This window comes from Halichoerus grypus, chromosome 3, assembly GCF_964656455.1.
Source record: "Halichoerus grypus chromosome 3, mHalGry1.hap1.1, whole genome shotgun sequence".
NCBI classification, from domain to species: Eukaryota; Metazoa; Chordata; class Mammalia; order Carnivora; family Phocidae; genus Halichoerus; species Halichoerus grypus.
Window position 1 is genome coordinate 173,429,163 of NC_135714.1, and position 26,944 is coordinate 173,456,106.

A 26,944-nucleotide genomic window follows, 5' to 3' on the forward strand; every position below is an offset into this window, starting at 1 on the left:
TCACTCTCCCTCGCCAGCACCACCGAGGGCCACATTTAAAGAAACTCCCTAACACTCGGATATTATTAAACTGTCTCATGCTGGAATCTGTATTTTCTCCCTGTGGCTGTTGATTTTTTTCCCCTCAAATAAGATATTCAGTATTGTTTTATCTTTAGTACCTACACTTTAATTAAATCCGCTCATTCAAAAACATCTATTGAGTGCCTCTCAGCATGGGCAAGGCAGGCCAAAGGAACTGCTTATTCTCTCTGAGATCGACATACAAAACAGGCACATTACAGACAGCATAATGCAAGGAAAGGATTTGTTTCACACATCCCGAGCCTCAGCCTGATGAAAGTGGAGGAAAGCTCAAGTATGACCAAAAAAGGAAACAACATGATTCAGCTTCCATAGAGGGTTTTCAAATGCGTGAAGAGGAAAAGTGCGGGGGAGAGGAAGAAAAGAGGGAGGGAGGGAGGGAGGGAAACCCGGAGCGTGGTGATGTTACTGATTGCAAAAGAGGAATGTGAGCCCAAGTCTGTGCTCCTCTCAAGATTATTCTGCTCCTGGGGAGCTATTTTCATGCTGACAAATAATGTAGCATCAAAAAACCTCTCTGCTTTGTACAGAACACGAGCAATCTGGGATTTGGTACTGTCAGCTAGAGTATTCCTACATACTCTATTCAAGACACACAGACAGCCCTGAATACAGCTCTTCAGCTCAGCAGGGGGAACCACCATCATCTGACTTCTCTATGTCTGCGACTGTCGCAGCTCTGGGAGGAAGGATGTGTGGGAAAATCAGGGCCGGCTGCACAGGCCCATGTTCGTGTACACACACACACACCTCACACACATGCGTGTGTGCACACACACAGTCACACACAGAGACCCACATACGCCCCCCACACCCCTACACACAGTCATGCGCACCATGTGCCACAGAATCACACACACACACATACTCCCACTCATCGTCCCACACATACCATACATTTTCCCACTCATCGTCCCACACATACCATATTCCCCCCCCACACCTCACACACATATGGTGCACACACAGAGACACACACACGGACACACATACACACATCCCTACACACAGTCATACACACACACGTTCGCGCACATGCATGGGCATACACACTCCTCAAACACCTCAGTCCCGACACAAGCCCCAACCCCACTGACCACTCACTCATACGGGGGTATGGAATCAATCAAACAAAAGACAATCATCAGGGGTATAAAAACAACTTCCACTTAAAAGAAAAAGACCATAAAATTGGGAAAGGACTGCCAAATGAGAAACACAAGGAGAAATTAAAACGTGTAGGCCTAGGGGGGCGCCTGCGTGGCTCAGTCGTTAAGCGTCTGCCTTCTGCTCGGATCGAGCCCCTCATCGGGCTCCCTGTTCCGCGGGAAGCCTGCTTCTCCCTCTCCCACTCCCCCTGCTTGTGTTTCCTCTCTCGCTGTGTCTCTCTCTGTCAAATAAATAAATAAAATCTTAAAAACAACAACAACAACAAAAGTGTAGGCCTAGGGAAACAAAGCCTGAGAAAAAGAGACCAAAGCGCCAGTCAAGTTTGGATTTGGTTTTGTTTGGGTTTTGGTCTCTGAAGAACATGTCTCAAAAGCTGGGCTAACCCACTCTTGTTAGAAGAACTGGTATCCTGCTGGGTGGGGGAAGCACGGGGGTTCCCTTCTCTCTGCGAATAAAACCCTCTACTGTACAGATTTGCCAGCCAGGAGCCACAGCAGCCACCAGGGGGCGCCAGAAGAAGTTCTATCACACATTCAATCAACAAGTATTTTTTAAAGAGAATTTCTGGGGTGCCTGGGTGGCTCAGTCGTTAAGCGTCTGCCTTCGGCTCAGGTCATGATCCCAGAATTCTGGGATCGAGCCCCGCATCGGGCTCCCTGCTCCGCGGGAGGCCTGCTTCTCCTTCTCCCACTCCCCCTGCTTGTGTTCCCTCTCTCACTATCTCTCTCTCTGTCAAATAAATAAAATCTTTAAAAAAAAAAAAGGAGAATTTCTTCAAGGTTTGTATTTCCATAAATACAAAAAGTCACCATGAGTCCCCTCCGCGTCCAACACAGGGTGTTTATCCTGCAATTCAACCCTTGCACACCAATGAACAACACATGAAGAAGGGGGAAGACTTCCAACTTCTCAGAAGCCACAAAAAGTAGGCTCGAAACCATGTGATTTGGGGTGAAGAAAACACACCCATGAGAGGTAGGATCCCAGCCAGCAGAAGGAAAGAGAAGTATCGAAAAATTCAATTTCGATCTCCCTGGTTCCCTGTTTTCCTTTCTCTGACATGTACTGTGAGTTGGTATCAGATGACTCTCATTTTATCCCACCCAGCAAAGGAGTCGCCTGAAGAAATGGTCCACCTCAGACCAACCTCCACCAAGAACTAAGCGGATGGCGGATGGCGCCCCCTAGTGGGAGGACTGGAGAACAGCGCCTTCTACTCGTCCGGAAGCCTGTGAAAGATGCCAGCTCCACACCGTCCTACCTCTCTCTCTCTTCGTCCCCGCTATTGTCAGCTACTTTTGGAAATTTGGACCCATCTATTAGTTCTAATCTTACTCTCAAGGGAACCTGTTAACAACCACTTCAGGTACCAACTGTAAAGGTGGCCCAAGTTCTTCAGAACCTGACTTGTGTTCCCAAATGTCATCACTACGGGCCACTGGACTTGTACTAGGAATCGTGGCTTCACACACGTGGAACCAGTGGATGCACAGGTTTGCGAAAGCAAAGGAAGGGATGGGGGAAGGGACAGGACTCAGAGAAATGCTTAAAAGGTGATGTCTGGCAGGTAAAATGTCAGTCATCTTCCCACCATTACTTCATGTCCAAGCCTTTCTAGTTTTTTCCCCTTAAACCCTATTTAAAACAATTTGGATGTAGCCATAGAAACATAACATTTTGCAGTTGTTAGGAAAGCAAGACTCACAGACAAAAATAATTCTGCAAAGAAACCCAGGAAAAGCATTCTATCTGCTCTACGTAAATGCAATACACTATATGGGTATTTATCACCAGAATGGGCTGGACAATGTTTCTCAAACATTTACTTTGCTGAAACCATGTTATCACTAGGGAACAAGCCATAAAAATTTATTTTCTAGCAGATAAACAGAAGCCTCTGCTGGTTAATGAGTTGCCTATGTGGCCGATTGACTCTGGAAATGACTGGTACTTTTGTTTCTTCTGCTTCAGCCAGATGCATTAGACCTGAATCCCAGCTCTACTATTTACTAGCTCTTAACTTTGTCCAGGTTTCTTAACTTTGTCCAGGCGTCAGTTTATTTATCTGTAAAATTGAGATAATAATATCTACTTCACAGGGTCTAGGAAAGGATTTTTTTAAAAATACTTATTTATTCTAAAGAGGGAGTACACAAAAGCAGGGGGAAGGGCAGAGGGAGAGAGAGAATCTCAAGCAGACTCCCCCTGAGTGTGGAGCCCAACATGGGGCTCGATCCCACGACCCTGAGATCATGATCCCACGACCCTGAAATCATGACCTGAGCTGAAACCAAGAGTCAGACACTCAACTGACTGAGCCACCCAAGTGCCCCAGGTCTAGGAAAAGGTTAAACAAGATAATGCATTGGCTTCAGGATCCCTGACACTCCTAACTTTTATATATATTGTGTGTGTGTGTGTGTGTGTGTGTGTATTTTCATTTGGAAAGAGTCTACATTTTTCATAGACTTACGTTATGTTTTATCATAATTATCAAGGGATCTGTGATCCAAAGGAGTTTTAAGAGCTGGTGCTCTACAGCACAGCATCTTTGTAAGATTCCTAGGGGCTCTCATCCTTACCAGTGACATACCACGCTGTCAGGCTTTCATGGGGACATGCGGTAGGAGACAAATGTATGGGTTATATTAGAAACAGAACTAGCCTGCTTTCAGAAAATAGATATGACTCCAAAGTTTCTATGTAATACCCCTAAATTTAAGCAAGTCAAATATAATTTCTTTTGCCTACAATTGTTATTAATAGCATTTGCAGCAAGCATACCATAAGATTAGCCAAGGCAAAACTGTACTACGTACAGGCAAAAAAAGTTATATCCACAGTATCCTTAACAGTGAGAATTCTGAAAATGAAGAAATGTCAGCATGAGGCAGGCACTCTCTTACTCTCCAGAGTTACCAAGTCTCTACAGGTAGAAGAGCTGGCAGATAAAGGATGAGCAGAGAATAGCGGTTAATCATTTGCCATTCCTTATATAAATCTGCAAGGACTTTATATCATATTATCATGAAATATAAAGTCTAGACTGTCCAAGGAAAGTGTAAGCATGGCAGAGCATGCAGATGACCTGACAGTATTTGAAGGCACCACTGTTTCCATACAGGAAGCTAAACCGTTTAAAATGAAACCTTCAAATGACCCGCAGATTGACCTACGTCAGTGTAAAATCTATGAAAAAAGCTTAATTATGAGTATTCTTTTTTCCCAAGCTCCTCCATTCCCCCTCCATTCCCAAAGTCACCTCCACTCGTCTGATTCTCCGGCAAATGTCTTGCCCCCCAAATTATAAATGAATACTCAGATTTTAAACATTTAAAAATGCTTTTCTCTGCTCATGTAAATTCCTACATAAATAATACATAATATTCACAGGGCCTGAACACAAGAAGGCAGTCAGTTGATATTCGTCGAATGGATAAGAATGGAAAGAGAAAAAACAACAAGTGTTAAACAGAAGGAAAGAGAGGTTATAATACTCAATTTTTTAAAATGCTATTACAATCTGCAGGAAGAGAGGGATTATTTAATGCAGTTTTTCCTTGATTTACAATGGGGTTATGTCCTGATAAACCCATTATAAGTTGAAAATACCAGAAGTCAGAAATGCACTTAATACACCTAACCTACTGGACATCAGGGCTTAGCCTAGCCAACCTTAAACATGCTCCGAACACTTACATTCGCCTACAGTTAGGCAAAATCACCTAACACAAAGCCTGCTTCATAATAAAGCGCTGAACGTCTCCTGTGACTGACTGAACACTGTACTGACAGAAACAGAACGGCTGTCAGTGTATGGGTGTCCACCCTCGAGATCGCGGGGCTGACCGAGGCCTGTGGCGACCTGCCACTCCCCACCAACCCCCGAGAGGAGCGTCCTGCCTACGGCTAGCCCGGGAAAGGACCAAAACTCAAAACTCCAAGTCTGGTTTCTACTGGATGCGTGTGGCTTTCACACCATCCTCAAGTTGAAAAACTGTAAGTCAAACCATAGTAAATCAGGGACTGTCTATACTTAAGACTAGTACTGGATGGGGGCTCCTGGGTGGCTCAGTCGTTAAGCGTCTGCCTTTGGCTCAGGTCATGATCCCAGGATCCTGGGATCGAGCCCCGCATCGGGCTCCCTGCTCGGCAGGAAGCCTGCTTCTCCCTCTCCCACTCCCCCGCTTGTGTTCCTTCTCTCGCTGTGTCTCTCTCTGTCAAATAAATAAATAAAATATTTAAAAAAAAAAAAAGGACTAGTACTGGAGTAACTGGCTAGCTTTTTTGGAAAAAAAAAAAATCAGAGCCTTACCTTACACTACTGTTTCTAGAAATTTCAGATAGAGTAAATGGCTTATTATAAAGAAAAGGAAGTCATAAAACAACTAGAAGAAAAAAGTTATCTCATCCTGGGATAGGGAAGAACTTAACTAAGCATAAAAGCAGAGGAAGAAACCCTAGAGGAAAACATGATAGGTTTATTTATATTAAAAAGTAACAGGACTACTAAATGTAATGTGGTATTCTGGATGGGACTCTGTAACAGAAAAAGGCTATAAGTCCAGATTGCATGCATTCATTCATTCATTCATTCATTCATTTTAAAGATTTTATTTATTTGTAAGAGAGCAAGCGCACAAGCAGGGGGAGCAGCAGTCTTCCTGGTGAGCAAGGGACTCGATCCCAGGATCCTGGGATCATGACCTAAGAGGAAGGCAGACACTTAACTGAATAAGCCACCCAAGCGTCCCCTAGGTTGCTTTTAATAAGTAGATGCCTATTTTGTTACATGCTACATTTTTATTCTTAATCAGCATGAATTACGACATTTTCACACAATAAAAATAATTTATATAAAAAGGAAAAAGGATATCAGATAAAAACTAAGTAAATCTGGATAAAGTATAGACTTCAGTTAATATATCAGTGACAGTTTCGTGAATTGTAACAAATACTATATAATATGAGATGGTGATAATAGGGAGACTGTGTGTGGCATCGACAGGAACTCTCAGTAAGTCTGAATTTTTCTGTAAATCTAAAATTGTTCTAAAATAAAAAGTTAATTTAGAAAATACCTCCCCCTTGGGGCACCTGGGTGGCTCAGCTGGTTAAGCATCAGACTCTTGGTTTTGGCTCAGGTCATGATCTCAGGGTCGTGAGACCCACAGAGTTGGGCTCTATGCTCAGTAGGGAGTCTGCTTGAGATTCTCTCTCTCTCTCTGCCCTGCCCACCCCCATGCGCATGCTCTCTCTCTCTCTCTCTCTCAAATAAACAAATCTTTAAAAAATACCTCCCCTTCAAAAAAACAAAAAAATGGTGGACAAGGGTTATTAGATCTGTATGACACAACAGCTAGGCACATAGGTCTCCAGATTCAGACTGTCTAGGTTTAAATCTCAATTTTGTCACTCATTAGCTGTGAGACCTTGGGCAAGTTGTTTAATCTCTCTGTGCCCATTTCCTCATGTATAAAATAGGAATTTAAAATCGTACCTACTTTATAGGGCTATTTTGAGAATCATATAAGTTAATGTATGTTAAGACATTAACATTTTCCTAGCACGTAGCAAGTGCTCAATAGATGTTAGCTGACCTCATCATATAAAGAGCCCAAATAAATATGAAAAAATTAATATTTCAGTACAAATTGGCCAACAGAAATAAATTAAAAATTACAGTTGGCTAATAATATATGGAAAAAAGTTCACTCTGATAATGGACACAAAAATTAAATCAAGATTATTATTTTTTTTCTTACCAAACTGGCAAAGATTCAAAATGATAGTGCCTAGCATTGGAAAGGATGCTATACTGCTGGGGGGTGGGGGAGGAGTGTAACTGGTACTAGTTTGGGGGGGATAATTTGACAATATGTAGTAATATATATATATATATATATATATATATATATATATATATATATATATAAAAACAAAACATTCAGAATGTTCACATTCTTTTATCCTGTAATTAAACTTCTAGGAAAGTATCCTAAGTTATTAACCAGAGATGTACAAAGAATTATAAGGATATTTATTAACTGTGTTATTTACATGAGCAAGAAGAGTTACCAACCTAAATATAAAACATTTAGGAAAAAATTGAATAAACTATGGTACATGTAGATAATGTACCATCTCAGTATAATGATACAGAGAAATGTTAAAAAACATTAAGTCAAAAAATCAGAATGTACAACATAGTATAACCCCACTTTTGAAAAATATATTTCCTGGAAAAAAAGAGACAGCAATAGAATGTACCAAGATATTAACAGTCATCGCTGGGTAATGAGATTATGAATGATTTATTTTCTTTATAGTCTGGGTTTTCTAAATTTTCAAATTTTTATATACTTCATGATTATAAAAGGAATATATGCCTCTCATAGAAAATTTGGAAAATCATGGGTGGGGGGATGGGGTAACTGGGTGATGGGCATTAAGGAGGATACCTGATATGATGAGCACTGGGTGTTATACACAACTTCGTTGAACATTATATCAAAAACTAATGAATTACTATACATTGGCTAATTGAATTTAGATTAAAAAAATTCTTTGGAAAATCAGAAAAATGGAAATGTTTATATATGCTACTGAATAGCTAATAAATAGAAATGAAGACAAGGTAAGGGGTTGAAAAAGGAAACTCTAGTCCCCTGGATGCGCTGCCTGGGGTAGGCAGTGAGGTGCTGGGGAGAATCATAGGAAGTTGTGGTTTACTGGACCCCCCACCATTTGGTTGAGTTACTCTGCAAGAATACTTCTCTCCAGTTTTGTCCAGGGCTGCCATGGTGTTTTGGCCAACCCCTCAGCTGAAAACTTCCATCTACGGTTCCTAAAATTAAGTCCAAACTCCCACATAGCCACAAAGACCTCATCACCCAGCCTTTATCCAGTTCTCCAGACTCACTGCTTCCCAATCCCCCCCAGTCCACTCCACAACCACCTTACCCCCAAATCCTCACCATTCCCCAGAAATGACAAGCCCCTGACACCACAGGACATGCCTCATACAGGCTTTCCTTTCACCTGGACTGCCCCTTCCCTGACCCCCTCACCTGGCAACTCACTCCTCCTTCAAGACTCCGTCCAGACTCAGTTGCTTCTTGGGGAACAGGTGGGCTCTCTGATGCTCATCTCTCAGGACCTTTAAACTTCACAGTGATTCTACTTTTCTGCCTGCCTCTTGGGGGCTCCTGTCCATATCAAGGTGCTCTTTGGATACTTGGTGCCTAAGTGTCTGGCTCAGGGCAGGTTCTCAGCAGATATCTTGGGGTGAAAAGTCTGGTTGCTGGTGGGGAAGCAGGGAGGGCAGAGAAGGAGCATTTTGGGGACATACTGCCACTTGAAGGCAGTCTAGCATTCTCTCATGCAAGGCTGGCTGACTGTCACCAGCCAAGAAGAAAAAGCCACAGAGAGAGAGAGACAGAGAGAGATTAACACACACATACACACACACACACACACACACACACAAACACACACATACACCCCACCTCAAGAAACCCCAAACAGCCAAAACAGTCTTGAAAAAAAAAACCTGAAGGACTCATACTTCCTGATTTCAAACTTACTACAAAGTTACAGTAATCTAAACAGTGTGGCACTACCATAAGGATAGACATATAGGTGACTCGAACACAATAGAGAGCCCAGAAATAAAACCTCACATATATGGTCAATTGATTTTCAACAAGGGTACCAAAACCATTCAGTGCGGAAAGGATAATCTTTTCAACAAATGGTGCCAGAAAAACTGGACCCACATGCAAAAGAATGAAGGAGGCCTTACCTTACACCAGATGCAAAACTTACTCTCAAAATGGATACAAGACCTAAACTTAAGAGCTAAAACTATAAAACTCCTAGAATAAGACATAGGGCAAATCTTCATGACATTGGGTCTTGCAATAATTTCTTGGATATGACACCAAAAGCACAGGAAACACAATAAAGAGTAGATAAATTGGACTTCATTAAACTTAAGAGCCTTTGTGCATCAAAGGATACTATCAACAGAGTGAAAAGGCAACCCACAGAATGGAAGAAAATATTTGAAACCACAAATCTGATAAGGGATTAATATCCAGGATATCTAAAGAACACCTATAACTCAACAACAAAACAAACAACCTAATCTAAAACTGGGCAAAGCACTTGAATAGACATTCCTCCAAAGGAGACATACAAATGGTGGATAAGCACATGAAAGGACCATCAACATCACTGATCACTAGGGAAGTGCAAATCAAAACAAAATGAGATGCCACTTCACACCCATTAGGCTAGATATTAGTTAAAAAAGAAGCAAAAAAAAAAATGTGTTGGAAGGATAGGGAGAAACTGGAACCCTCATGCATTGCTGGTGGGAATGTAAAATGATGAAGTCCTGGGGAAAACCGTTTGATGGTTCCTCAAAAAGTTAAACATAGAGTCACCATATGACCCAGCAATTCTGCTCCTGGGCATATACCCCAAAGAACTGAAAGTAGAGCCTCAAACAGATACTTGCACACCAACCTGCAGAGCAGAATTATTCACAATAGCCAAAAGGTGGAGGCAACCCAAGTGCCCATCAACAGACGAATGGATAAATAGAATGGGGTGGATACATACACTGGAATAATACCCAGCCATAAAAAGGAATGAATTCCGATACATGCTACAACAGGGATGAACCTTGAGGACATGATGCTGAGTTAAGTAAGCCAGACACCAAAGAACAAATATTGTATGCTTCCAGTTACAGGAGGGACCCAGAATAGGCAGATAGAGACAGAAACCAGAATAAAGGTTACTAGTGGCTAGGGGAGGGGAAGATGAGGAGTTATTGCTTAATGGGTGCAGAGTTTCTGTTTGGGATGCCAAAAAAGTCCTGGAAATGGATATTGTGATGATCATACAACATTGTGAGTGTACTTAATGACACTTCATTTTAAGTATACACTTAAAAATGATTTAAATGGTGAATTTTATGTTATGTGTATTTCACCACAAGAAAAAAAGTAAAAACATCCCACGAGAGTCTGCCTGAGCTTCCTCAGAAGATGGGCCTCCAGGTTCTGTGGCCATTTGGATGCAACCAGTTAATCTCCTGACCTTGGGTTAACATGTATGCCGGGTGCATGAATTTGTTAACTCAAGGTCAGGAGATTAACTGGTTAACTCAGACATTAGATAATCTACTTTGGTAGCTCAGGACACCAGCAGCCATGCTCTGCCTTTTTTCCTTTTCTCTTCTTGATTTTTTAAAGATTTCTTTATTTTATTTTAGAGAGACAGAGAGAGCATGGGCACAGGAAGAGGGGCAGAGGGAGAGACTCTTCAAGCAAACTCCCAGCTGAGCTCAGAGCCCAACTTGGGGCTGGATCCCCAAGATCACGAGCTGAGCCAAAATCAAAAGTTGGACGCTTAACCAACTGAGCCACCCAGGTGCCCCTTCTTTTCTTATACTGAAACATGTACCAGCCGGGAGAAGCTGTGGGGTGGAAGTGGGGGTGAGGCACAGCTGGTCACTGAATCAAAAAGAGGGAAGAAATTATGGCAAAAACTATACCTGAACCTTCTTAAAGTTTCAATCCTTGAGAGAGCAACTACTTTACCTTCTAATGATTTTCAGAGAGGGATTTTTCTTCCCTTATTAACCTTTTTACTATCTGAACTACCCTCATGGTCTAGAAGTTGTGACAGCTAAACTCAACATATATACACAAATAAGCCCCCTGTCTTGCAATTCAAACCATTTCCTTTTGTGCTGCCTTCACCAGAGACGGAGCCATTTAAACATGGGCATTTAAAAAATTTCTATAGCAACTAGGAACTTAAGTGTTTTTAATGACAATAAAAATTGCAATGGGTTTCAGAAATATTATTCCCCAAATTTACTAATTTTGAGTCATGTTTCCCTGTGTCTAAAACCTCAAAGTCAGTGCTTCCTTTTCAGGTCAGGGACATCTGTCCCACAGCGGTTTGCCCATCAAGAGGCACTTGAGTTTAATTGTTGCTGATTTTGCAGTTCACTAGAACCTTGTAGAACCTGCATCTAATTCACATGATAAGAAAAGTACATGGCAAAACCACTCCAGACCTCAGAAACTCCTCCTGACATTGCTACTGTCCTATTCCATTATGATATATTCCAAATGCAAACAAAGATTGGTCTAGAAATTTAATAAGAATTGACAGCAGGTGCATATCTTGCATTCCAGGCAGACAAGCTCAACAAGCTATAGATGAATTAGTTACACACCATATTCCCTAAGGAATAATAGGCTCCGTTTATGTCATTCTTCAAATCTCTCCACAAATTATTTTTTGCTCTTAGAAAACCCACCCTGGACACACTGCCAAAACTAACCACCTAAGGAATCAGTGATTTCAAACATCTCACCAAACTGCCATATTCCCAAACACACGTCCGTCCTCCGGATAGTGCATCTTTCTGGAAAATGTAAATTAACTGAGGAAAAAAAATTAACTCAAAGAAGTTATTGCCTTGCTTCTTCTCTAAGAGGCCTTGCTGAATTAGGACACAAGTCAACCTTCCCTTCAGAAAAGACCCTGCCTTCTTCAAAAATATATATCCCTTGGGGCGCCTGGGTGGCTCAGTCGTTAAGCGTCTGCCTTTGGCTCAGGTCATGATCCCAGCGTCCTGGGATCGAGCCCCACATTGGGCTCCCTGCTCTGAGGGAAGCTTGCTTCTCCCTCTCCTACTCCCCCTGCTTGTGTTCCCTCTCTCGCTGTGTCTCTCTCTGTCAAATAAATGAAATATTAAAAAAAATATATATATATATATATATTCCAAAGAGCCCAGCATAGCATCTGGTTTATAGGTGCATTTACATATAAACATTATAATAACTCAGGTAGTGAGCTGTCGGCAAGTACCACGCCCTGCACTAATATACACCACTTCAAAAAGTAGTTATGACTACTGTTATTTTAGTTATTTAATTATTTATTTTTTAAAGATTTGTTTGCAAGCCCATGCATGCACACAAGCAGGGCCGGCGGTGGGGGGCGGGGGGAGGTGTTGCAGAGGGAGAGAATCTCAAGCCGACTCTGGGCTTGATCTCACAACCCTGAGATCACCACCTGAGCCAAAATCAAGAGTGGCCATTCAACCGACTGAGTCACCCAGGTACCCCACGATTATTGCCATTTTAAAGATGTAGAAATTCTGCCCAACCGAAGAATTAAGTGAGTATTTTCCGAGGCTTCCCGAACTAAGCCAGTAAGCTATCTAACTGGAATGCCAACCCAGGTCTACCTCACTTTGCAGCTTCTGTTCCTAATCACCATATTGTACAGCCTCCCTAAAGAAATGAAGTGAAATTTCCCCTATTTCTTACCAAAGCCAGCAATTTTGTTTCCTTGGGTTTGGGGAAGGTAGACAGCTACGATTTTTAATAATAGTGAGCATTATCTTAAAATCGGACATTTCTTCACCCAGACTGTGCACAGGAACTGGGTAAAAAAAAAAAATCAGACATTTCTTTTCATGTACATCCATACCTCTTTATATTTCACAACAGAGCTCTGCTACGAGAGATTTATCTGGTTAATTTTAGTACTTGATTAAATTATTCTGAAATATAAATTGTGACCATCCTGAAACATAATTTCTCCCTCAAAAGACAAATGAACGTAGTAATGCTTTCCTTGTGAGATTTTCATGTATTTATTTTTTTAAGGAACAATAGATTTTGAAAACGCAACTAAAAAGGCTTGAGTAGGAGAACTTCCTTGAGGTCAGCGTTATCCACAACAGCCATATGTCCGGCAGGAAATCTGCAGTCGGGTGACATTAACAATGAATTCCCCACTTTCTCAGACCCTGGAGAGACTTGTGGCTTCTACATCTAAGTAAGGCAGGGCTTGGATAAAGGGCATACTTTTAGCTTTTCATATTACAGGCGCGGAATCTCATATTTCTAGTCCTTGACCTGGTGCACGCCAAGTGGTTTGTAGGGTTGACTCCGTAAGCAGAGTCTGCACACTCTGAGACCAAATAATCCTATCACTGCCTACAGGAGTTTATGTGCCCCTTAATGTATTCAATTGAGTAGGGAAGGGCGTCTCTGGGCTGTATTCCCAGGTGAAGATCAAAGATGGGCTTTTATGTTGATCATATTTAGGCCAGCTTTGCTGAATGTCTAAGGTCCGTGTAAGAACCTCATTGAGAGAGAGATCCTCTATCTACGGCTAAGCCATTGGTTAATCTAACAACTGGGAATCAAATTCCTCACCCTAACCACTGAACCTTACACGGAAAGCACTGAGTTCAGCATGCTATCAGTGAATGATTCCATATTTACTTTCAAATTACACAGTAAACCCTGCCACATGTTCACAAAGATTAAATAGTCAACTTTTACCCTTGGCTAAAACAATATATTGCTCAGAGATAAAACTGTAACTTGTCTTTCATATATACCCCATCTTATGTCATCTTCAGAACAGCCTGTGAAGTGGACATTGTTTTCACTCCCATTTTACAAATAAGGAAACAGACACAGAGAGGTTAAGGAACAGATAAAAGATCTCCAGCTGTTAAGGAGCAGAGCCTAGAATTAAACCCAGGGCTCTGTGCTTCCAAAACTCCTAACTTCATCTCAATGTTACACTGCTGCTTGTGTTTGCTTTTTAAAAGGTTAAATTGACTTTGGGAATTTCCTCTTAGTAGGTACTAAGCATTGCTAATTCAGATTCCTCCTTTATTCAGGAAGAATTTTAAAAAGTGAGATGTATTCTGCCAGCCGAGACAGAAGTTGGCTTCCTAAGATAGCCCCCAACTCTCCCGTGGGAGGTAGCTGCTGCAAGAGCTCTGGAGTCAGACAACCTGAGTCCACCACTTTCTAGCTGTGTGACCTTGGATAAGTCACTTAATCTCTCTGTCCAGTTTTCTCATCAGTAAAATGAGGGCAATGATAGAAACTACCTCGATATTCTTGGGGATTAAATAAGAGTATTTAAGTGTTTTGCACATTTTACATGCTGGATAATTCTCAGCCTTCCATATGATCAATAAGCTTCCTGAACTAAGTTTAGTGATCATAAACATCAGGAGGCATTACTAACATGCGTATCATTTGGAAATTCAGAAAGCTACTTTGCCTCAAAAAGACGACCAAAAAGCCCTCCCAGGGCCCAGGCTGCTATATGTGAAGCCTAAGTGTATCTTTCTCAAATGAAATAACTTTGTCATTGGCTGAATTAAAATACAGTATGGATCCTCAACATGACCTCACCTCCAAGATACACACACGCTCTAAAATTATTTTAAATTAAAAGCTTAACGATTGTTTGGGTTCTCAAGTAGTTACCAACGCATCCTCTCCGGCGAGAAGCATGGCCACTTCTCAAACCGTGCGGCTAACTTGCTCTAAATCACGTTCTCTAAAAATGTTCCTTCGCAGCTTGCATTTCAGTTACTTGGTGTCCCCAACTGTTGTCGTCCCAGAACAAAAGCCTAATTGCTGCTGCTACAATACAGCCCTTTTTCTGAGATCATCATGAAACCCTCGGAGCAAACAAGAGAGGGAGTTCTTATGAGCAGCAAACACTGCATCCAAATTCCTGCACTCCAAAAGCCAACACGGGCCAAATTACCGGAGACTCGAGCTCCTTTCTAATATCTACACCTCCCTGCAAATAGCTGTCTCGCGAATACTTCAGAGCCCTTTAGGACACGTGTGTTTTCCTGCTTGGACGAGTTCCGGAAAACTCGGGGTCCCCTTCTCCCACCCGCGCAGCGTGAACAGGCGCAGGGCAGCGGCCCCGCCTGGGCGCGACTCTGTCGCGGTGGGGTCGTGGCCGGGCGCCCCGGAGCCCCGCAGGGCCAGGCTCGGAGCGGGACGTCCCACCAGGCCCACCCCGGAGCCCCGGCCCCCGCGGGCGCGGGCGGGAGCCCCGGCTTCCCAGCCCCTGCGGGACAGGCGCCGTGCGCTCGCATCCCGGGCTGGCACGCAAACCCCCGAACGGCGGCCCCGGGGAGGGCTCGGGACTCACGCGCTCTCTCGGGCTGTCGGGGGCCTGTCCCCGGCCGGTTCCCGGCCCCGCGGGCTCTGAGAGTGCGAGCCTCCCATGGCTCGGAGCTCGGCGCCCCGGCTGCGCCCGCCCGTGCTCTGCGGCGCGCCGGCTCGACCCGGACCCTGGGCGGGGAGGAGGCGGCGGGGCGGGGGAGGAAGGGAGGGGCGGAGGGGCGGGCGGGTGGTGGGGAGCCCTGCCTCAGGGTCCCGGCCGCCGGGAAAGCCGGCTAAAGGGCGTTGCTCGAGAAGCCGCCAACTTCGCCGCCAATTGCAGGGCTCGGCCTGCGCCGCGGCCGGGGGGACTCCCGCCCCGGGAGATGCTGAGCGCGCGGCTCCCACCGGGGCCCCGCGATACTGCCGGGGGGCCCGGACCGCGGGCAGCGCACTCCCAGCCGCGAAGTCCCTTGGCGGCGAACGAAAACAGGTGGAGTGGGCGGGAGGCCTGGGCGCACCCCGGGGGCCCCGCGGACGGGGAGCCGTCGCCGTCTGCCCGCACGGCCCGGGGTGGTCGGCAGCGCCTGGGGAGTCCCTGCTCCAGGCTAGAAGGGGAGCGGCTCTGCAGGGAAGCACCGGTAGGGGGCGGGTGTGTGTGTGTGTGTGTGTGTGTGTGTGTGTGTCGGAATGTGTGTGTCGGTGTGTGTGTCGTGTGTGTGTGTCGGGATGTGTGTGTGTGTCGGTGTGTGTGTGTGTTGGGATGTGTGTGTGTCGGTGTGTGTGTGTCGGGATGTGTGTGTGTGTCGGTGTGTGTGTGTGTCGGGATGTGTGTGTCGGTGTGTGTGTGTGTGTGTCGGGATGTGTGTGTCGGTGTGTGTGTCGGGATGTCGGTGTGTGTGTGTCGGGATGTGTGTGTGTGTCGGTGTGTGTGTGTGTCGGGATGTGTGTGTGTGCCGGGATGTGTGTGTGTGCCGGGATGTGTGTGTGTCGGTGTGTGTGTGTCGGGATGTGTGTGTCGGTGTGTGTGTGTGTCGGGATGTGTGTGTCGGTGTGTGTGTGTCGGGATGTGTGTATGTGTGTCGGGATGTGTGTGTGTGTGTCGGGGTGTGTGTGTCGGGGTGTGTGTGTCGGGATGTGTGTGTGTCGGGATGTGTGTGTGTGTGTCGGGGTGTGTGTGTCGGGATGTGTGTGTCGGTGTGTGTGTGTGTGTGTGTCGGGGTGTGTGTGCGCGTGTGTGTCGGGGTGTGTGTGTGTGTGTGTGTCAGGATGTGTGTGTCGGGGTGTGTGTGTGTGTGTGTGTCTCGGGATCCCGAGACCGCGGCTGCCTTTCCAGGCAGCCTCCCCACCGCAGCTTCTCCTGAGAGTGAGGCCAGGGCTGAGCTGTGGAGAAAAACGGATTTGTCCCGGTTCTGCCTCCGACTAGCTGGGTGACTTGGGACTAATTACTTCACCCTCGGCAAGTCTTGTTTTCTTCATCTGTAAAACGAGGGAGTATGTTCATTTTTACCTCTAATGACCCTTCTGGTTCTGACATTCAGTTTGGAATGAATTCTCTTCCAAACTCTGTCTTAGGGAAAAATGTACCCTATCCCTCCCATTGCACCTGTGATCCACCTAATGCTACGCCTAATAAATCCCTTTGCAGAATATTTCATGCCCTTTCTCACCCATTCCCATCTCCTGCATCCCTCCTCTCCAGCCATCTCTCCTCCATCCCACTGTTTGGTTTGGTTTGGTTTTAAACAAAGATTGGAATGCCCTTTTCTGCTAATACCTATTTATCCTTCCAGACCAACTCAGACCTCCCTTCTGGAACACTATCCTGTATCCCGATAGTACATATTTTTTGTTACAGCCTGTCTCTTTCATTAGAATGTAAACTCTGCAAAGACAGGGAATTGTTTTGTTTTCCCTGCTCCCCCAATACTGCCTGGTGAGTAGTAGACACTAATAATTGTCGATAAATGCATGTTATCGTTTTCCTCCCCAAAGTTCCTACACCATATGTTAATTCCTCTAACATGGCACTTACCAATCTTATTTTGTAATTATTTCTTTACTTGTCTATCTTTCCACTAGAATATGAGTTCTATAATGACAAGAATACTTTCTTATCTCTGTGCAAGCTTAGTGCCTGGCACAGTGCCTGTATCCTGCCTTACATACAGTAAGTATTTGCTGAATGAATGAATGAATGAATGAGCCTATGGCAAAGCACACAGAATGGCGCTCAACCTTAACTTCCTTCTTGACTGGAAGCTTTAGGCAATAAAGACGTATGTGCCTACATTTTAACGTTTCCAGAAAGGGTGGGAAAACTCACAATGGAGACTTCTATTTACAACGGATCCTTTTTTATGTGGAATTTTGACTTCCTGTTTATACGTTATCTTTACTCTACCCTAGCCAGAGAGTTCCTAGAGTTCAGGATGCTGCCACGTTGTAGGCATATACAGGCAGAGTATTTGGGGATGGGAAAATAAACAGTAATTAGTAAAAGTGTAGTGAGGCTGGGAACTGAGATTGTGTGGGAAGGATTTCAAAAAGCTGAAGAAAAGTTGACTCTTGGCAGATGATTTTAAAAAAATGCTCACATTCTTCACACATTCTGTCTGGAATACTTTGGTAATGTGATTGAAGTGCCATTGATAATGCAGACATAACCCTGTCAGAGCCATGCTCCCTTTCAGAGGAACACTCAGCCTCTCCTAGTGAGAAAGGTCTTTATTCCCAGTGGATCATTCCAAGGGAAAAATGGGAGGGGAAGCAACAGGAGAGGAGGGGAAGAAGGGGAAAGTTTTCTTCCTACTGGGTAGACAAGATGGGTTGTTGGGGAAAGTTTTATTATTATTAGTGGAGAAAGGCACAGGGTAACATCACTAAAATTGTTGAAAAGAAGGAAAAAAGTGAAACCCACACCCCATTGTGATGCAGAGAAACCAAGACAATGAGGAGAAAAAAAGTCTGCAAAATAATGAGGAAGTTTGGCTATAGGGGGCCAAAGAGCATCTCTGCATAGATACCTGTGTTTACTGGTTTGCCTGCCTTGGCCGGTACAGAGACATGGGCAGCTGGGGCTCCAGACCCAGAGGTGTGAAGACAGTGAAGGAGAGAAGTTTTATCTTTGCAAAGTAAACTTATGAGGGCTTTTCAAGGAAAATGCCCAGGATAGACCTGAAAGACCCAAATAACCCTCTTCCCCCCAATGTATAATGATTGGCCCTTCACATGGAAGCAGAGCCAAGTTCTGTTTCCCCATCTCAGAGACTGGCTGCAGATCTCCAACAAAGGAATAGGCTCTGGGATATCTACAAATCCTCTGCTTAATGTCTCTTGGTTTAAAATCCTTCTGGCTTTTTATATTTCAACTAGAACGCAGCATTTAAAAGCTCAGCATTGCTAATGAAGATACAGAATTGTTACCATGCAATCACAAGTCCTTCTCTGAGGAAAATTATTAAAGAAATGGAACCACCTCCTCTCCCTCAGTGTGGTTCTGCAGTTGTGCGCTCAAAGGCCAGCTATAAGTTGTGGATGACGCTGCTGTCATCTGACCCATTGTCTTACCCAAGTAAGGCCAGTTCTGGGGCTCAGAACTCTTCACGCAGCTGAGGAGTTGTCCTTCAAGAGGAAGGCAGGAGGATAACAGCTGGACACCACTTGCGATTGCATTTGATACGGAATAAAGGGAGAATAGAACCTTCTGACTGTTTTAGGATGTCCTGTAGTTTCTGCCTAAAGCGACCAAAGAAGGAGAAGAAAGGAAAGAGAGGAGGGAGGCAGCCCGCATTTTGCTGTCCCTGGGCAGCGGGCTGCTGAACATGATGGCCAGCAGGGATCAAAGGAGATATATGGCCTGTGATGGAGTCTTGGAGGGGTAGTATTTGATATCCAGTGTTAAGGTTTCCATTTTGCATTATAATTCTGTCAGTAGGCATTTTTTAAACATTGAACAAATAGTAAAGAAAGAAAATTTAAGAAATGGAAATTGATGATTGCCCCCTATATTGCAAAATACACTCGTCAGTGTCAAACCCTACCCCTAGAATGCTCCTTAGGCTCCCTAGAAGGATGAGAGCTAGCATTTAGTAGATACTGGGGGCTTTGCTTGGTGGTTGATGAAAGTAACCACATTTCGTCCTTATAACACAAGGAAATGATAACAACAGTAGCTAACAGTTTTTTGAGTACTTTTTATATGCCAGATTGTTCTAAGTGCTTTAGATTTATTAATTCATTTAATGTCCATTACAGTGTTTATAGGCACTTTAATATCCTCAATTTACAAATGAGTAAAGTGAAGCATGGAAAGGTTAAACATGCCCAAGGCCACACAGCTACAAAATAGCAGAGCTAGGAATAGAATCCAGGCAGGTTAGCTCCAGAGTTATAACACAGAGTTTGGTCTCTGTGCTTTATTTCCTTAATTTTTACACTGTGCACTATTTTAAGAGGAAGAAACTGAGGTTTAGAGAGGTAAGTGGTATATCCAGTATTTAAACCCAGTTCTGTTTTGATCACAAAGCTTATGTTCAACATGGATTTTTTTCCCCCCAGCAATTGTGCCAAATGAGTATTACCCTTCATAGTAGCCATCCTGGGAAATTACATGCTTATCTCAGAGCTGCACCACCTTTCCTTTTGCGAAGTTATTGAAATGCTAATTCATAAGCCAAAAGGATAAAATTAGGTTTACTACACATTGTTAGTAAAGGCCACATATTGTTACTGCAAGAGCCACATATTTTTCTTGAAATTAGGTAGCATAAGTGCTCCAATATTGTTCTTTTTCTGAATAGTTTTAACTATTCTCGGTTCTTTGTCTTCTCATAGAAGGTTTAAAATAAATTTGTAAATTTCTTTTTTTTTTTTTTTAAGATTTTTTATTTATTTTTTGACAGAGAGAGACACAGTGAGAGAGGGAACACAAGCAGGGAGAGTGGGAGAGGAGAAGCAGGCTTCCTGCGGAGCTGGGAACCCAATGCGGGGATCGATTCCAGGACCCTGGGATCATGACCTGAGCCGAAGGCAGATGTTTAATGACTGAGCCACTCAGGCACCCCAATTTGTAAATTTCTTTAAAAAAAAACCTTGTCTGAATTTATTGAATCTATTGACTTACTGAATCTATTGACTAATTTAAGGAGGACTGCTAGTTTAACAACATTGAGACTTCTGATCCATGAACATGGCATAGCTCTATTTATGGAGATCTTGAATTTCCCATAATGTTTTGTCATTTTCAGCCTATAGGTCTTGCACATCTTTTGCTAAATTTATTCCTAAATGTTTGTGCTATGTTTAAATATTTTTTACAGATTCTATTTATCCATTTGAGAGAGAGAGCACGAGCGGTAAGGAGGGGCAAAGGGAGAAGGAGAAGCAGACTCCCCGCTCAGCAGGGAGCCCCATGCGGGGCTCGATCCCAGGACCCTGGGATCATGACCGGAGCCAAAGGCAGATGCTTAACTGACTGAGCCACCCAGGTGCCCCTTTATGCTATTTTAAATGGAGAAATAAAATTGATTATTGTATATTTTATCCTGCAACCTTGCTAAGTTCATTATTACTTCTAATAGTTTTTTGTGTGTGGATTCCTTAGGGTTTTCTGTATGTCACTTGCAAATAAAGACAGTTTTACTTCTTCCTTTATACTCTGTATTCCAGGGCCTAGCACTGGCTCGGTACTTCCATACAATATTAAAGAAAAGTGGTTAGAGCTAACATCTTAGCCTTTTCCCTGATCTTAGGTGGCAAGCACTGAATCCTTCACATTGTAGCATGACATTAGCTGTCATCTTTTGTAGAATGCCTTAACCAAGTTGGGAAGTTTGCTTTTATTCATAATTTGCTGAGTTTTTTTTAATGATAAAAAGGTATTGAATTTCAAAAAATGCTATTTCTGTACTTACTAAAATGTTCATATTATTTTCCTCCTATATTCTATTAATTTGTTGAATTACACTGATTGATTTTTAGATGTCAAGCCAAACTTGCATTGCCCCTTGATTGTAGCATATAATCTTTTTATATGCTGCTAGATTTGATTTGATAATATTTGTTGAGGACTTTTACATTTATATTCATGAGGGCTATTGATCTGTAGTTTTTTTTCTTCAGATGTTTTCAACTGGTTTTGGAATCAGGATAATACTGGCATCATAAAATGAGTTGGAAAGTGTTTCTTCCTCCTTGATTTTCTGGAAGAGTTTTCATAGGATTGGTATTATTTCTTCTTTAAATGTTTGATAGAATTCACCAGTGAAGCCATCTGAGCCAGAAGTTTTCTTTGTCAGAATGTTTTTAAATTCCAAATTTCATTTCTTTGTCAGAAGGCTGTTCAAGCATTCTGTTTCTTCTTGAGTCAGCTTTGTAATTTATTCTTTCCCAGAATGTGTCCATTTCACCTAAATGTTCACATTTAATGGCATAAAGATGCTCATACTAATAATAATGGAGTATTTGGGGTGCCTGGGTGGCACCTCAGTTGGTTGGGCATCTGATTCTTGGTCTCAGCTCAGGTCATGATCTCATGGGTAGTGAGATTGAGCCCAGAGTCAGACTCTGTGCTCAGTAGGAAGTCTGCATGAAGATTCTCTCCCTTTGCCCCTCCCCCACTCTCTCTCGCAAATAAATATTAAATAAGTCTTTTAAAAATTTTAAAAATAATAATGGAGTGTTCTCCTTTTAATGTCTGAAGGATCTGTAATGGAGTGCTCTCTTTCATTACTGATATGGCAATTTCTTATTTTTTTTCTTGGTCAGGTGGGATTGAGATTTATCAATTTTTTTTTTTTTGAAGTGAACATAACCTCAAGATTTTATTGTCTTCATAATATTAACAAAATATGAAGCTTAGAACTGGATCACTTGGCCCTTTCTCTTCTTATCTCCTCCCAGTTCAAAATGCTTGCATCTCTTAGTAGCCAGCATTCTCTTAGATCTGCAATTGGGCTCAACACATTCAAGCCTCAGCACAATCTTCTTTGTAGTTTTAGCCTTTTTCCGGAAAATTGGCTTAGTCTGCCCACCATAGCCACTCTGCTTCCTGTCATAACGCCGCTTTCCCTGGGCATAAAGAGAATCTTTGCCCTTCTTGTACTGTGTCACTTTGTGGGGCTGGTGCTTGCCACACTTCTTGACGAAAGTCCGGCGGGTTTTAGGAACGTTCACCATGTTTGCGGGAGCGCTATCGGCACGGAAAGGAGATTTATCAATTTTATTAGTTTTTTCAAATGACCAGCTTTTGGTTTTATTAATTTTCCCTTTTTTTTTCCTGTTCTCTATTTCATTGATTTCTGTCTTATCTTTATTATTTCCTTCCTTCTGATTGCTTTGGGTTTAATTTGCTTCTTTTTCTAGTTTTTAAAGGTGGAAACTTAGGTGGAAAAGTGGAAAATTGATTTGAGAGCTTTCTTCTTTTATCTTATAGGCATTCAAAGCTATAACTTATTTCCCTCTAGGTACTAATTAGCATATCCCACAAATTTTGATACGTTGTATTTTTATTATCATTCAGTACAAAATATTTGCTAATCTCTTGTAATTTCTTTTTCAACCTATTGAATATTTAAAGTGTTTAGTTTCCAAATATTTATGATTTTCCTAGTTATCTCACTGTTCTTAGTTTCTAATTTAATTTAATTGTGGTCAGAGAACAAATTTAAAATTTACTGAGACTTATTTATGGTCTAGAATATGGTCTAAGGGCGCCTGGGTGGCTCAGTTGGTTGGGTGTCTGCCTTCGGTTCAGGTCATGATCCCAGGATCCTGGGATCGAGCCCTGCATCAGGCTCCCTGCTCGGCGGGGAGCCTGCTTCTCCCTCTCCCTTTGGCCCTCTCCCTGCTTGTGTGCACTCTCTCTCACTCTCTCTGTCAAATAAATAAATAAAATCTTAAAAAAAAAATATGGTCTATCCTGGTAAACATATTATATACACTTGAAAAGAATGTGCATTTTACTGTTCTTGGGTGAAGTGTTCTATAAATATCAATTAGGTCAAGGTGGTTGATAATATTGTTAACATTTTCTATCTTTGCTGATTTTTGTTTGTTTACTCTATCAATTTTTGGGAGACATTATAATCTCCAGTTTTGATTACATATTTCTTCCTTTAATTCTGTCAATTTTTGCTTCATATATTTTGAAGCTGTTATTGAGCGCAGGCAAATTTGCGATTTTCATGTCACCTTGACTAACTAAAATTTTCATTATTCTGAAGTGCCCTTCTTTATCTTTGGTAACACATTTTGTTTAGAAATCTATTTTGTTTGTTACTAATATAGCCACGCCAGCCTTCTTATGCTTACTCTTTACATGATATATCCTTTTCTATCCATCTATTTTTGATCTATCTCTGTCTTTATATTTAAAGTATGTCTATGTGTTTTTTTAAGTAGACTTTAATTTTTAGAGCAGTTTTCAGTCCACAGTTAAACTGAGCAGAAAGTATAGAGAGTTCCCATGTATCCCTGCCCCCAAACACACACACCGTCCCCAGTGTCAACACCGCACACCAGAGTGGTACATATGTTACAACCAACACTGACGTCATCGCCACCCGAAGTCCATAGTTTACATTAGGATTCACACTTGGTATTGTACATTCTATGAGTTTTAACAAACATATAGTAACATGTATCCACCACTGTAGTATCATACAGAATAGTTTCAATCCTCTAAAAACCTGCTGTGTTCTGCCTATTCCTCCTCCCCCCACCCCATTCCCTGGCAATCAGATATTTTTACTGTTTTTGTAGTTTTGCCTTCTCCAGAATGTCATAATAGAATCAAACAGTATGTAGCCTTTCAGACTGGCTTGTCTCATTTAGTAATATGCATTTAAGTTTCCTCCATGTCTTTTTGGTGGCTTAATAACTCAATTCTTTTCAGCCCTGAATAATATTCCTTGTCTGGATGTACCACAGTTTATCCATTCCCCTACTAAAGGACATCTTGGTTATTTGGGGAATTTTTGGCAATTATGAATAAAGCTGCTTTAAACATCATGTGAAGATTTTTGTTTGTACAAAAGTTTTTAACTAATTTGGGCAAATACCAAGGAATGTAATTGCTGGATCATATGGTTTATTTGTAAGAAACCACCAAACTATCTTCCAAAGGGGCTGTACCATTTTGCACTCCTACCAGCAATGGATGAGAGTTCCTGTTATCCACATCCTCACCAGTATTTAGTGTCACTAGTGTTCTGAATCTTTGCCATTGTAATAGGTGTGCAGTGGTATCTCTTTGTTTTAATTTGTAGACTCCTGATGACACATGATGTGGCACATCTTTCATATGTTTATTTGCCATATATATATATATATATATATATGTGTGATTTTATTTATTTATTTGACACAGAGAGAGAGGGAGAGGGAGAAGCAGACTCCCCACTGAGCAGGGAGCCCAATGCGGGGCTCCATCCCAGGACCCTGGGATCATGACCTGAGCCGAGGGCAGATGCTCAACCGACTGAGCCACCTAGGTACCCCTATATATATCTTTTTCACTGAGGTGTTACATTTGGCTTTTTAATCCATTTAAAAATAATCATCAATTTTAGTCTTTTGATTGGAGTGTTTAGGTTATAAACATTTAATGTAATTACTGATATGGTTGGGTTGGGTTCTATCATTTTATTTTAAAGATTTTATTTATTTGACAGAGAGAGAGAAAGAGAGAGAGAGAGTGTACAAGCAGGGGAGTGGCAGGCAGAGGGAGAAGCAGACTCTTGGCTGAGCAGGGAGCCCAACTCGGGGCTTGAACCCAGGACCCTGGGATCGTGACTTGAGCCAAAGGCAGGTGCTTAACTCACTGAGCCACCCAGGCGCCGTGGTTCTATCATTTTATATTTTTGTTTTCTACTTTTCTCTCCTGACATTTACTTCTCCATTTCCCATTTCCTGCCTTTTAAAAAATATTACTTTAATATTTTATAAATTATTCCATTTTTGTTTTATTGATGGCTTTTTAGCTACAGTGTTTACATTTTTATTTCAGCGGTTGACCTATAAATTATAAAATACATCCTTAACTTTTCATAGCCCATTTAAAGTTAATAATGTACTTCTTCATCTAGAGATGAAAAGTGCAATTTCTGAAAAAAATTCAACAGATGGACTTAACTACCAAATGGATGTGTTAAATGAAAGAATAATAAACTTTAAGGTAGAGCAACCAAAATTACTCAAGCTCACACCACACCAGAATCTACTTCCATTTCCTCTTCAGTACCTTCCGGTCGTCACTTTATATATGATGTCCAGGTTTTAGAGTTATTTTCTGCAAGAATGGTCATAATACCCAGAATGGTCCATAATATCCAGAGGTAGAAGCCTGTATATTATTCTTATGAGATGTAATGCTCAGCTTTATCACCCACCTTACTCATCACAGTTGTCCTGAGTGACCCCAGTTCCAAAAATCAAATCCACCTCCACAGGATAAAGACTCATCTAGAATACTGGGAATAATTTGGTATGTGCCCTGAAGACAATTTTAAGGGCATTGAGCAATGGAAGCATAATTGCACTAAATCTGTAATATCTTAAGGTGACAGAGACTAATATTCCATAATATCTGTTTTTCTCTTTTCTCTTAGTAAAACAAACAAAAAAAATCCTGACTTTTAGCTATTATGGATAATAGCTACATTTCCCAGACTGGCCATGTAACTAAGTTTTGGTCAATGGGATAAAAATAAAAGTGCCAAGTTCAACTTATATGAAGTATCATTAATGGGAGGTACTATGGGCTGAATGTTTGTGTCTCCCTCAAATTCATGTGTTGAATAATCCCCAAGAGTGATGGTATTAGGAGATGGAACATTTGGGGAGGGCTTAAATCACGAGGGTGGAGCCCTCATGAATGAGATCAGTGCCCTTATAAAAGAGGCTCCAGAGAGATTCCTTGCCCCTTCCCCCATTTGAGGACAACAGCTAGAAAGCACTGGCTATGAACCTGGAAGAGAGCCCTCACCTTTGCTGGCACACTGATCTTGGACTTTCAGCCTCCAAAACTGTGAGAAATACATGTACAAGCTACACATTCTGTGGTATTTTGTTATAGCAGCCCAAAAAGACTAAGATAGGCGGTGAGCCCTTTTTGGCTCTTTCTTTCCCCTGCCAGCTGGAATGTAGATGGGATAGCTCAGTTCATGCGGCCATACTTCTTGAGGTTGAAGGAGCCTGGATCCATGACACCATGGAGCCCCTAAGTCTGCCCTACAGACCTTTTATGTGAAAGAAAAAATAAACTTACATATTGCTTAACCACTATTATTTTGGATTTCTGAAAAACTCAGCCAAAGCAAATCCTGATTATATTATGGTCATTAAATTACAGAGGAAAAAACGTCCTATTATCTTGTAGTCGAACCATCTATACTGGAAGAATGGTATTACTGAGTGACCCTGCCAGCAATCATCCCACCTACTCTTTAGATAAAGAGTGTGTATAAATTAGGGGCGCCTGGGTGGCTCAGTCGCTTAAGCGTCCAGTTCTTGGTGTCATCTCAAGTCATGATCTCAGGGTTGTGAGATCGAGCTCCGAGAAGGGCTCCACGCTCAGCGCAGTTTCTGCTTGTACTCCTCCCTCGCTCCTCCCCTGATCTCTTTCTCTCTCTCAAATAAATAAATAAAATCTTAAAAAAAAAAACCCTAACCCTAATACATCCCAGGGCTGAAGTATAGTTCCTGCTGAATGTGTC

General features: G+C 42.3%; 2 protein-coding genes and 1 long non-coding RNA gene across 13 annotated transcripts in view; 1 reads left to right on the forward strand and 2 right to left on the reverse strand.

Annotated features, from left to right (window-relative positions):
* Positions 1-26,944, reverse strand: part of TACC1 (transforming acidic coiled-coil containing protein 1) — a 116,477-nt gene that overhangs the window by 72,057 nt on the left and 17,476 nt on the right. For 3 of the 11 annotated variants that reach the window (XM_078069600.1, XM_078069596.1, XM_078069594.1), the window contains exon 1: positions 15,277-15,414. The exons of 7 other annotated variants lie outside the window; for them this stretch is intronic. In XM_078069600.1, coding sequence (XP_077925726.1) covers positions 15,277-15,353 — 77 coding nt within the window. In that variant the 5' untranslated portion in view covers positions 15,354-15,414. Of the gene's footprint in view, positions 1-15,276; positions 15,415-26,944 lie in introns of those variants that run through there. One more of the 11 variants, XM_078069598.1, reaches the window with a different exon arrangement.
* Positions 15,501-20,771, forward strand: LOC144381412 (uncharacterized). Its single transcript, XR_013446621.1, has 2 exons — positions 15,501-15,720; positions 20,549-20,771. It is a non-coding gene; the product is annotated as an uncharacterized LOC144381412 (long non-coding RNA).
* Positions 21,998-22,740, reverse strand: LOC118523223 (large ribosomal subunit protein eL42-like). The gene has a single exon (XM_036072676.2). It carries the CDS (start codon positions 22,404-22,406, stop codon positions 22,086-22,088), a length of 321 nt encoding a protein of 106 aa, XP_035928569.1. The 5' UTR covers positions 22,407-22,740; the 3' UTR covers positions 21,998-22,085.

Coding starts and splice junctions, on each gene's coding strand:
- LOC118523223 (XM_036072676.2), bottom strand. CDS start 22,406: ATGGTGAACGTTCCTAAAACCCGCCGGACTTTCGTCAAGAAGTGTGGC.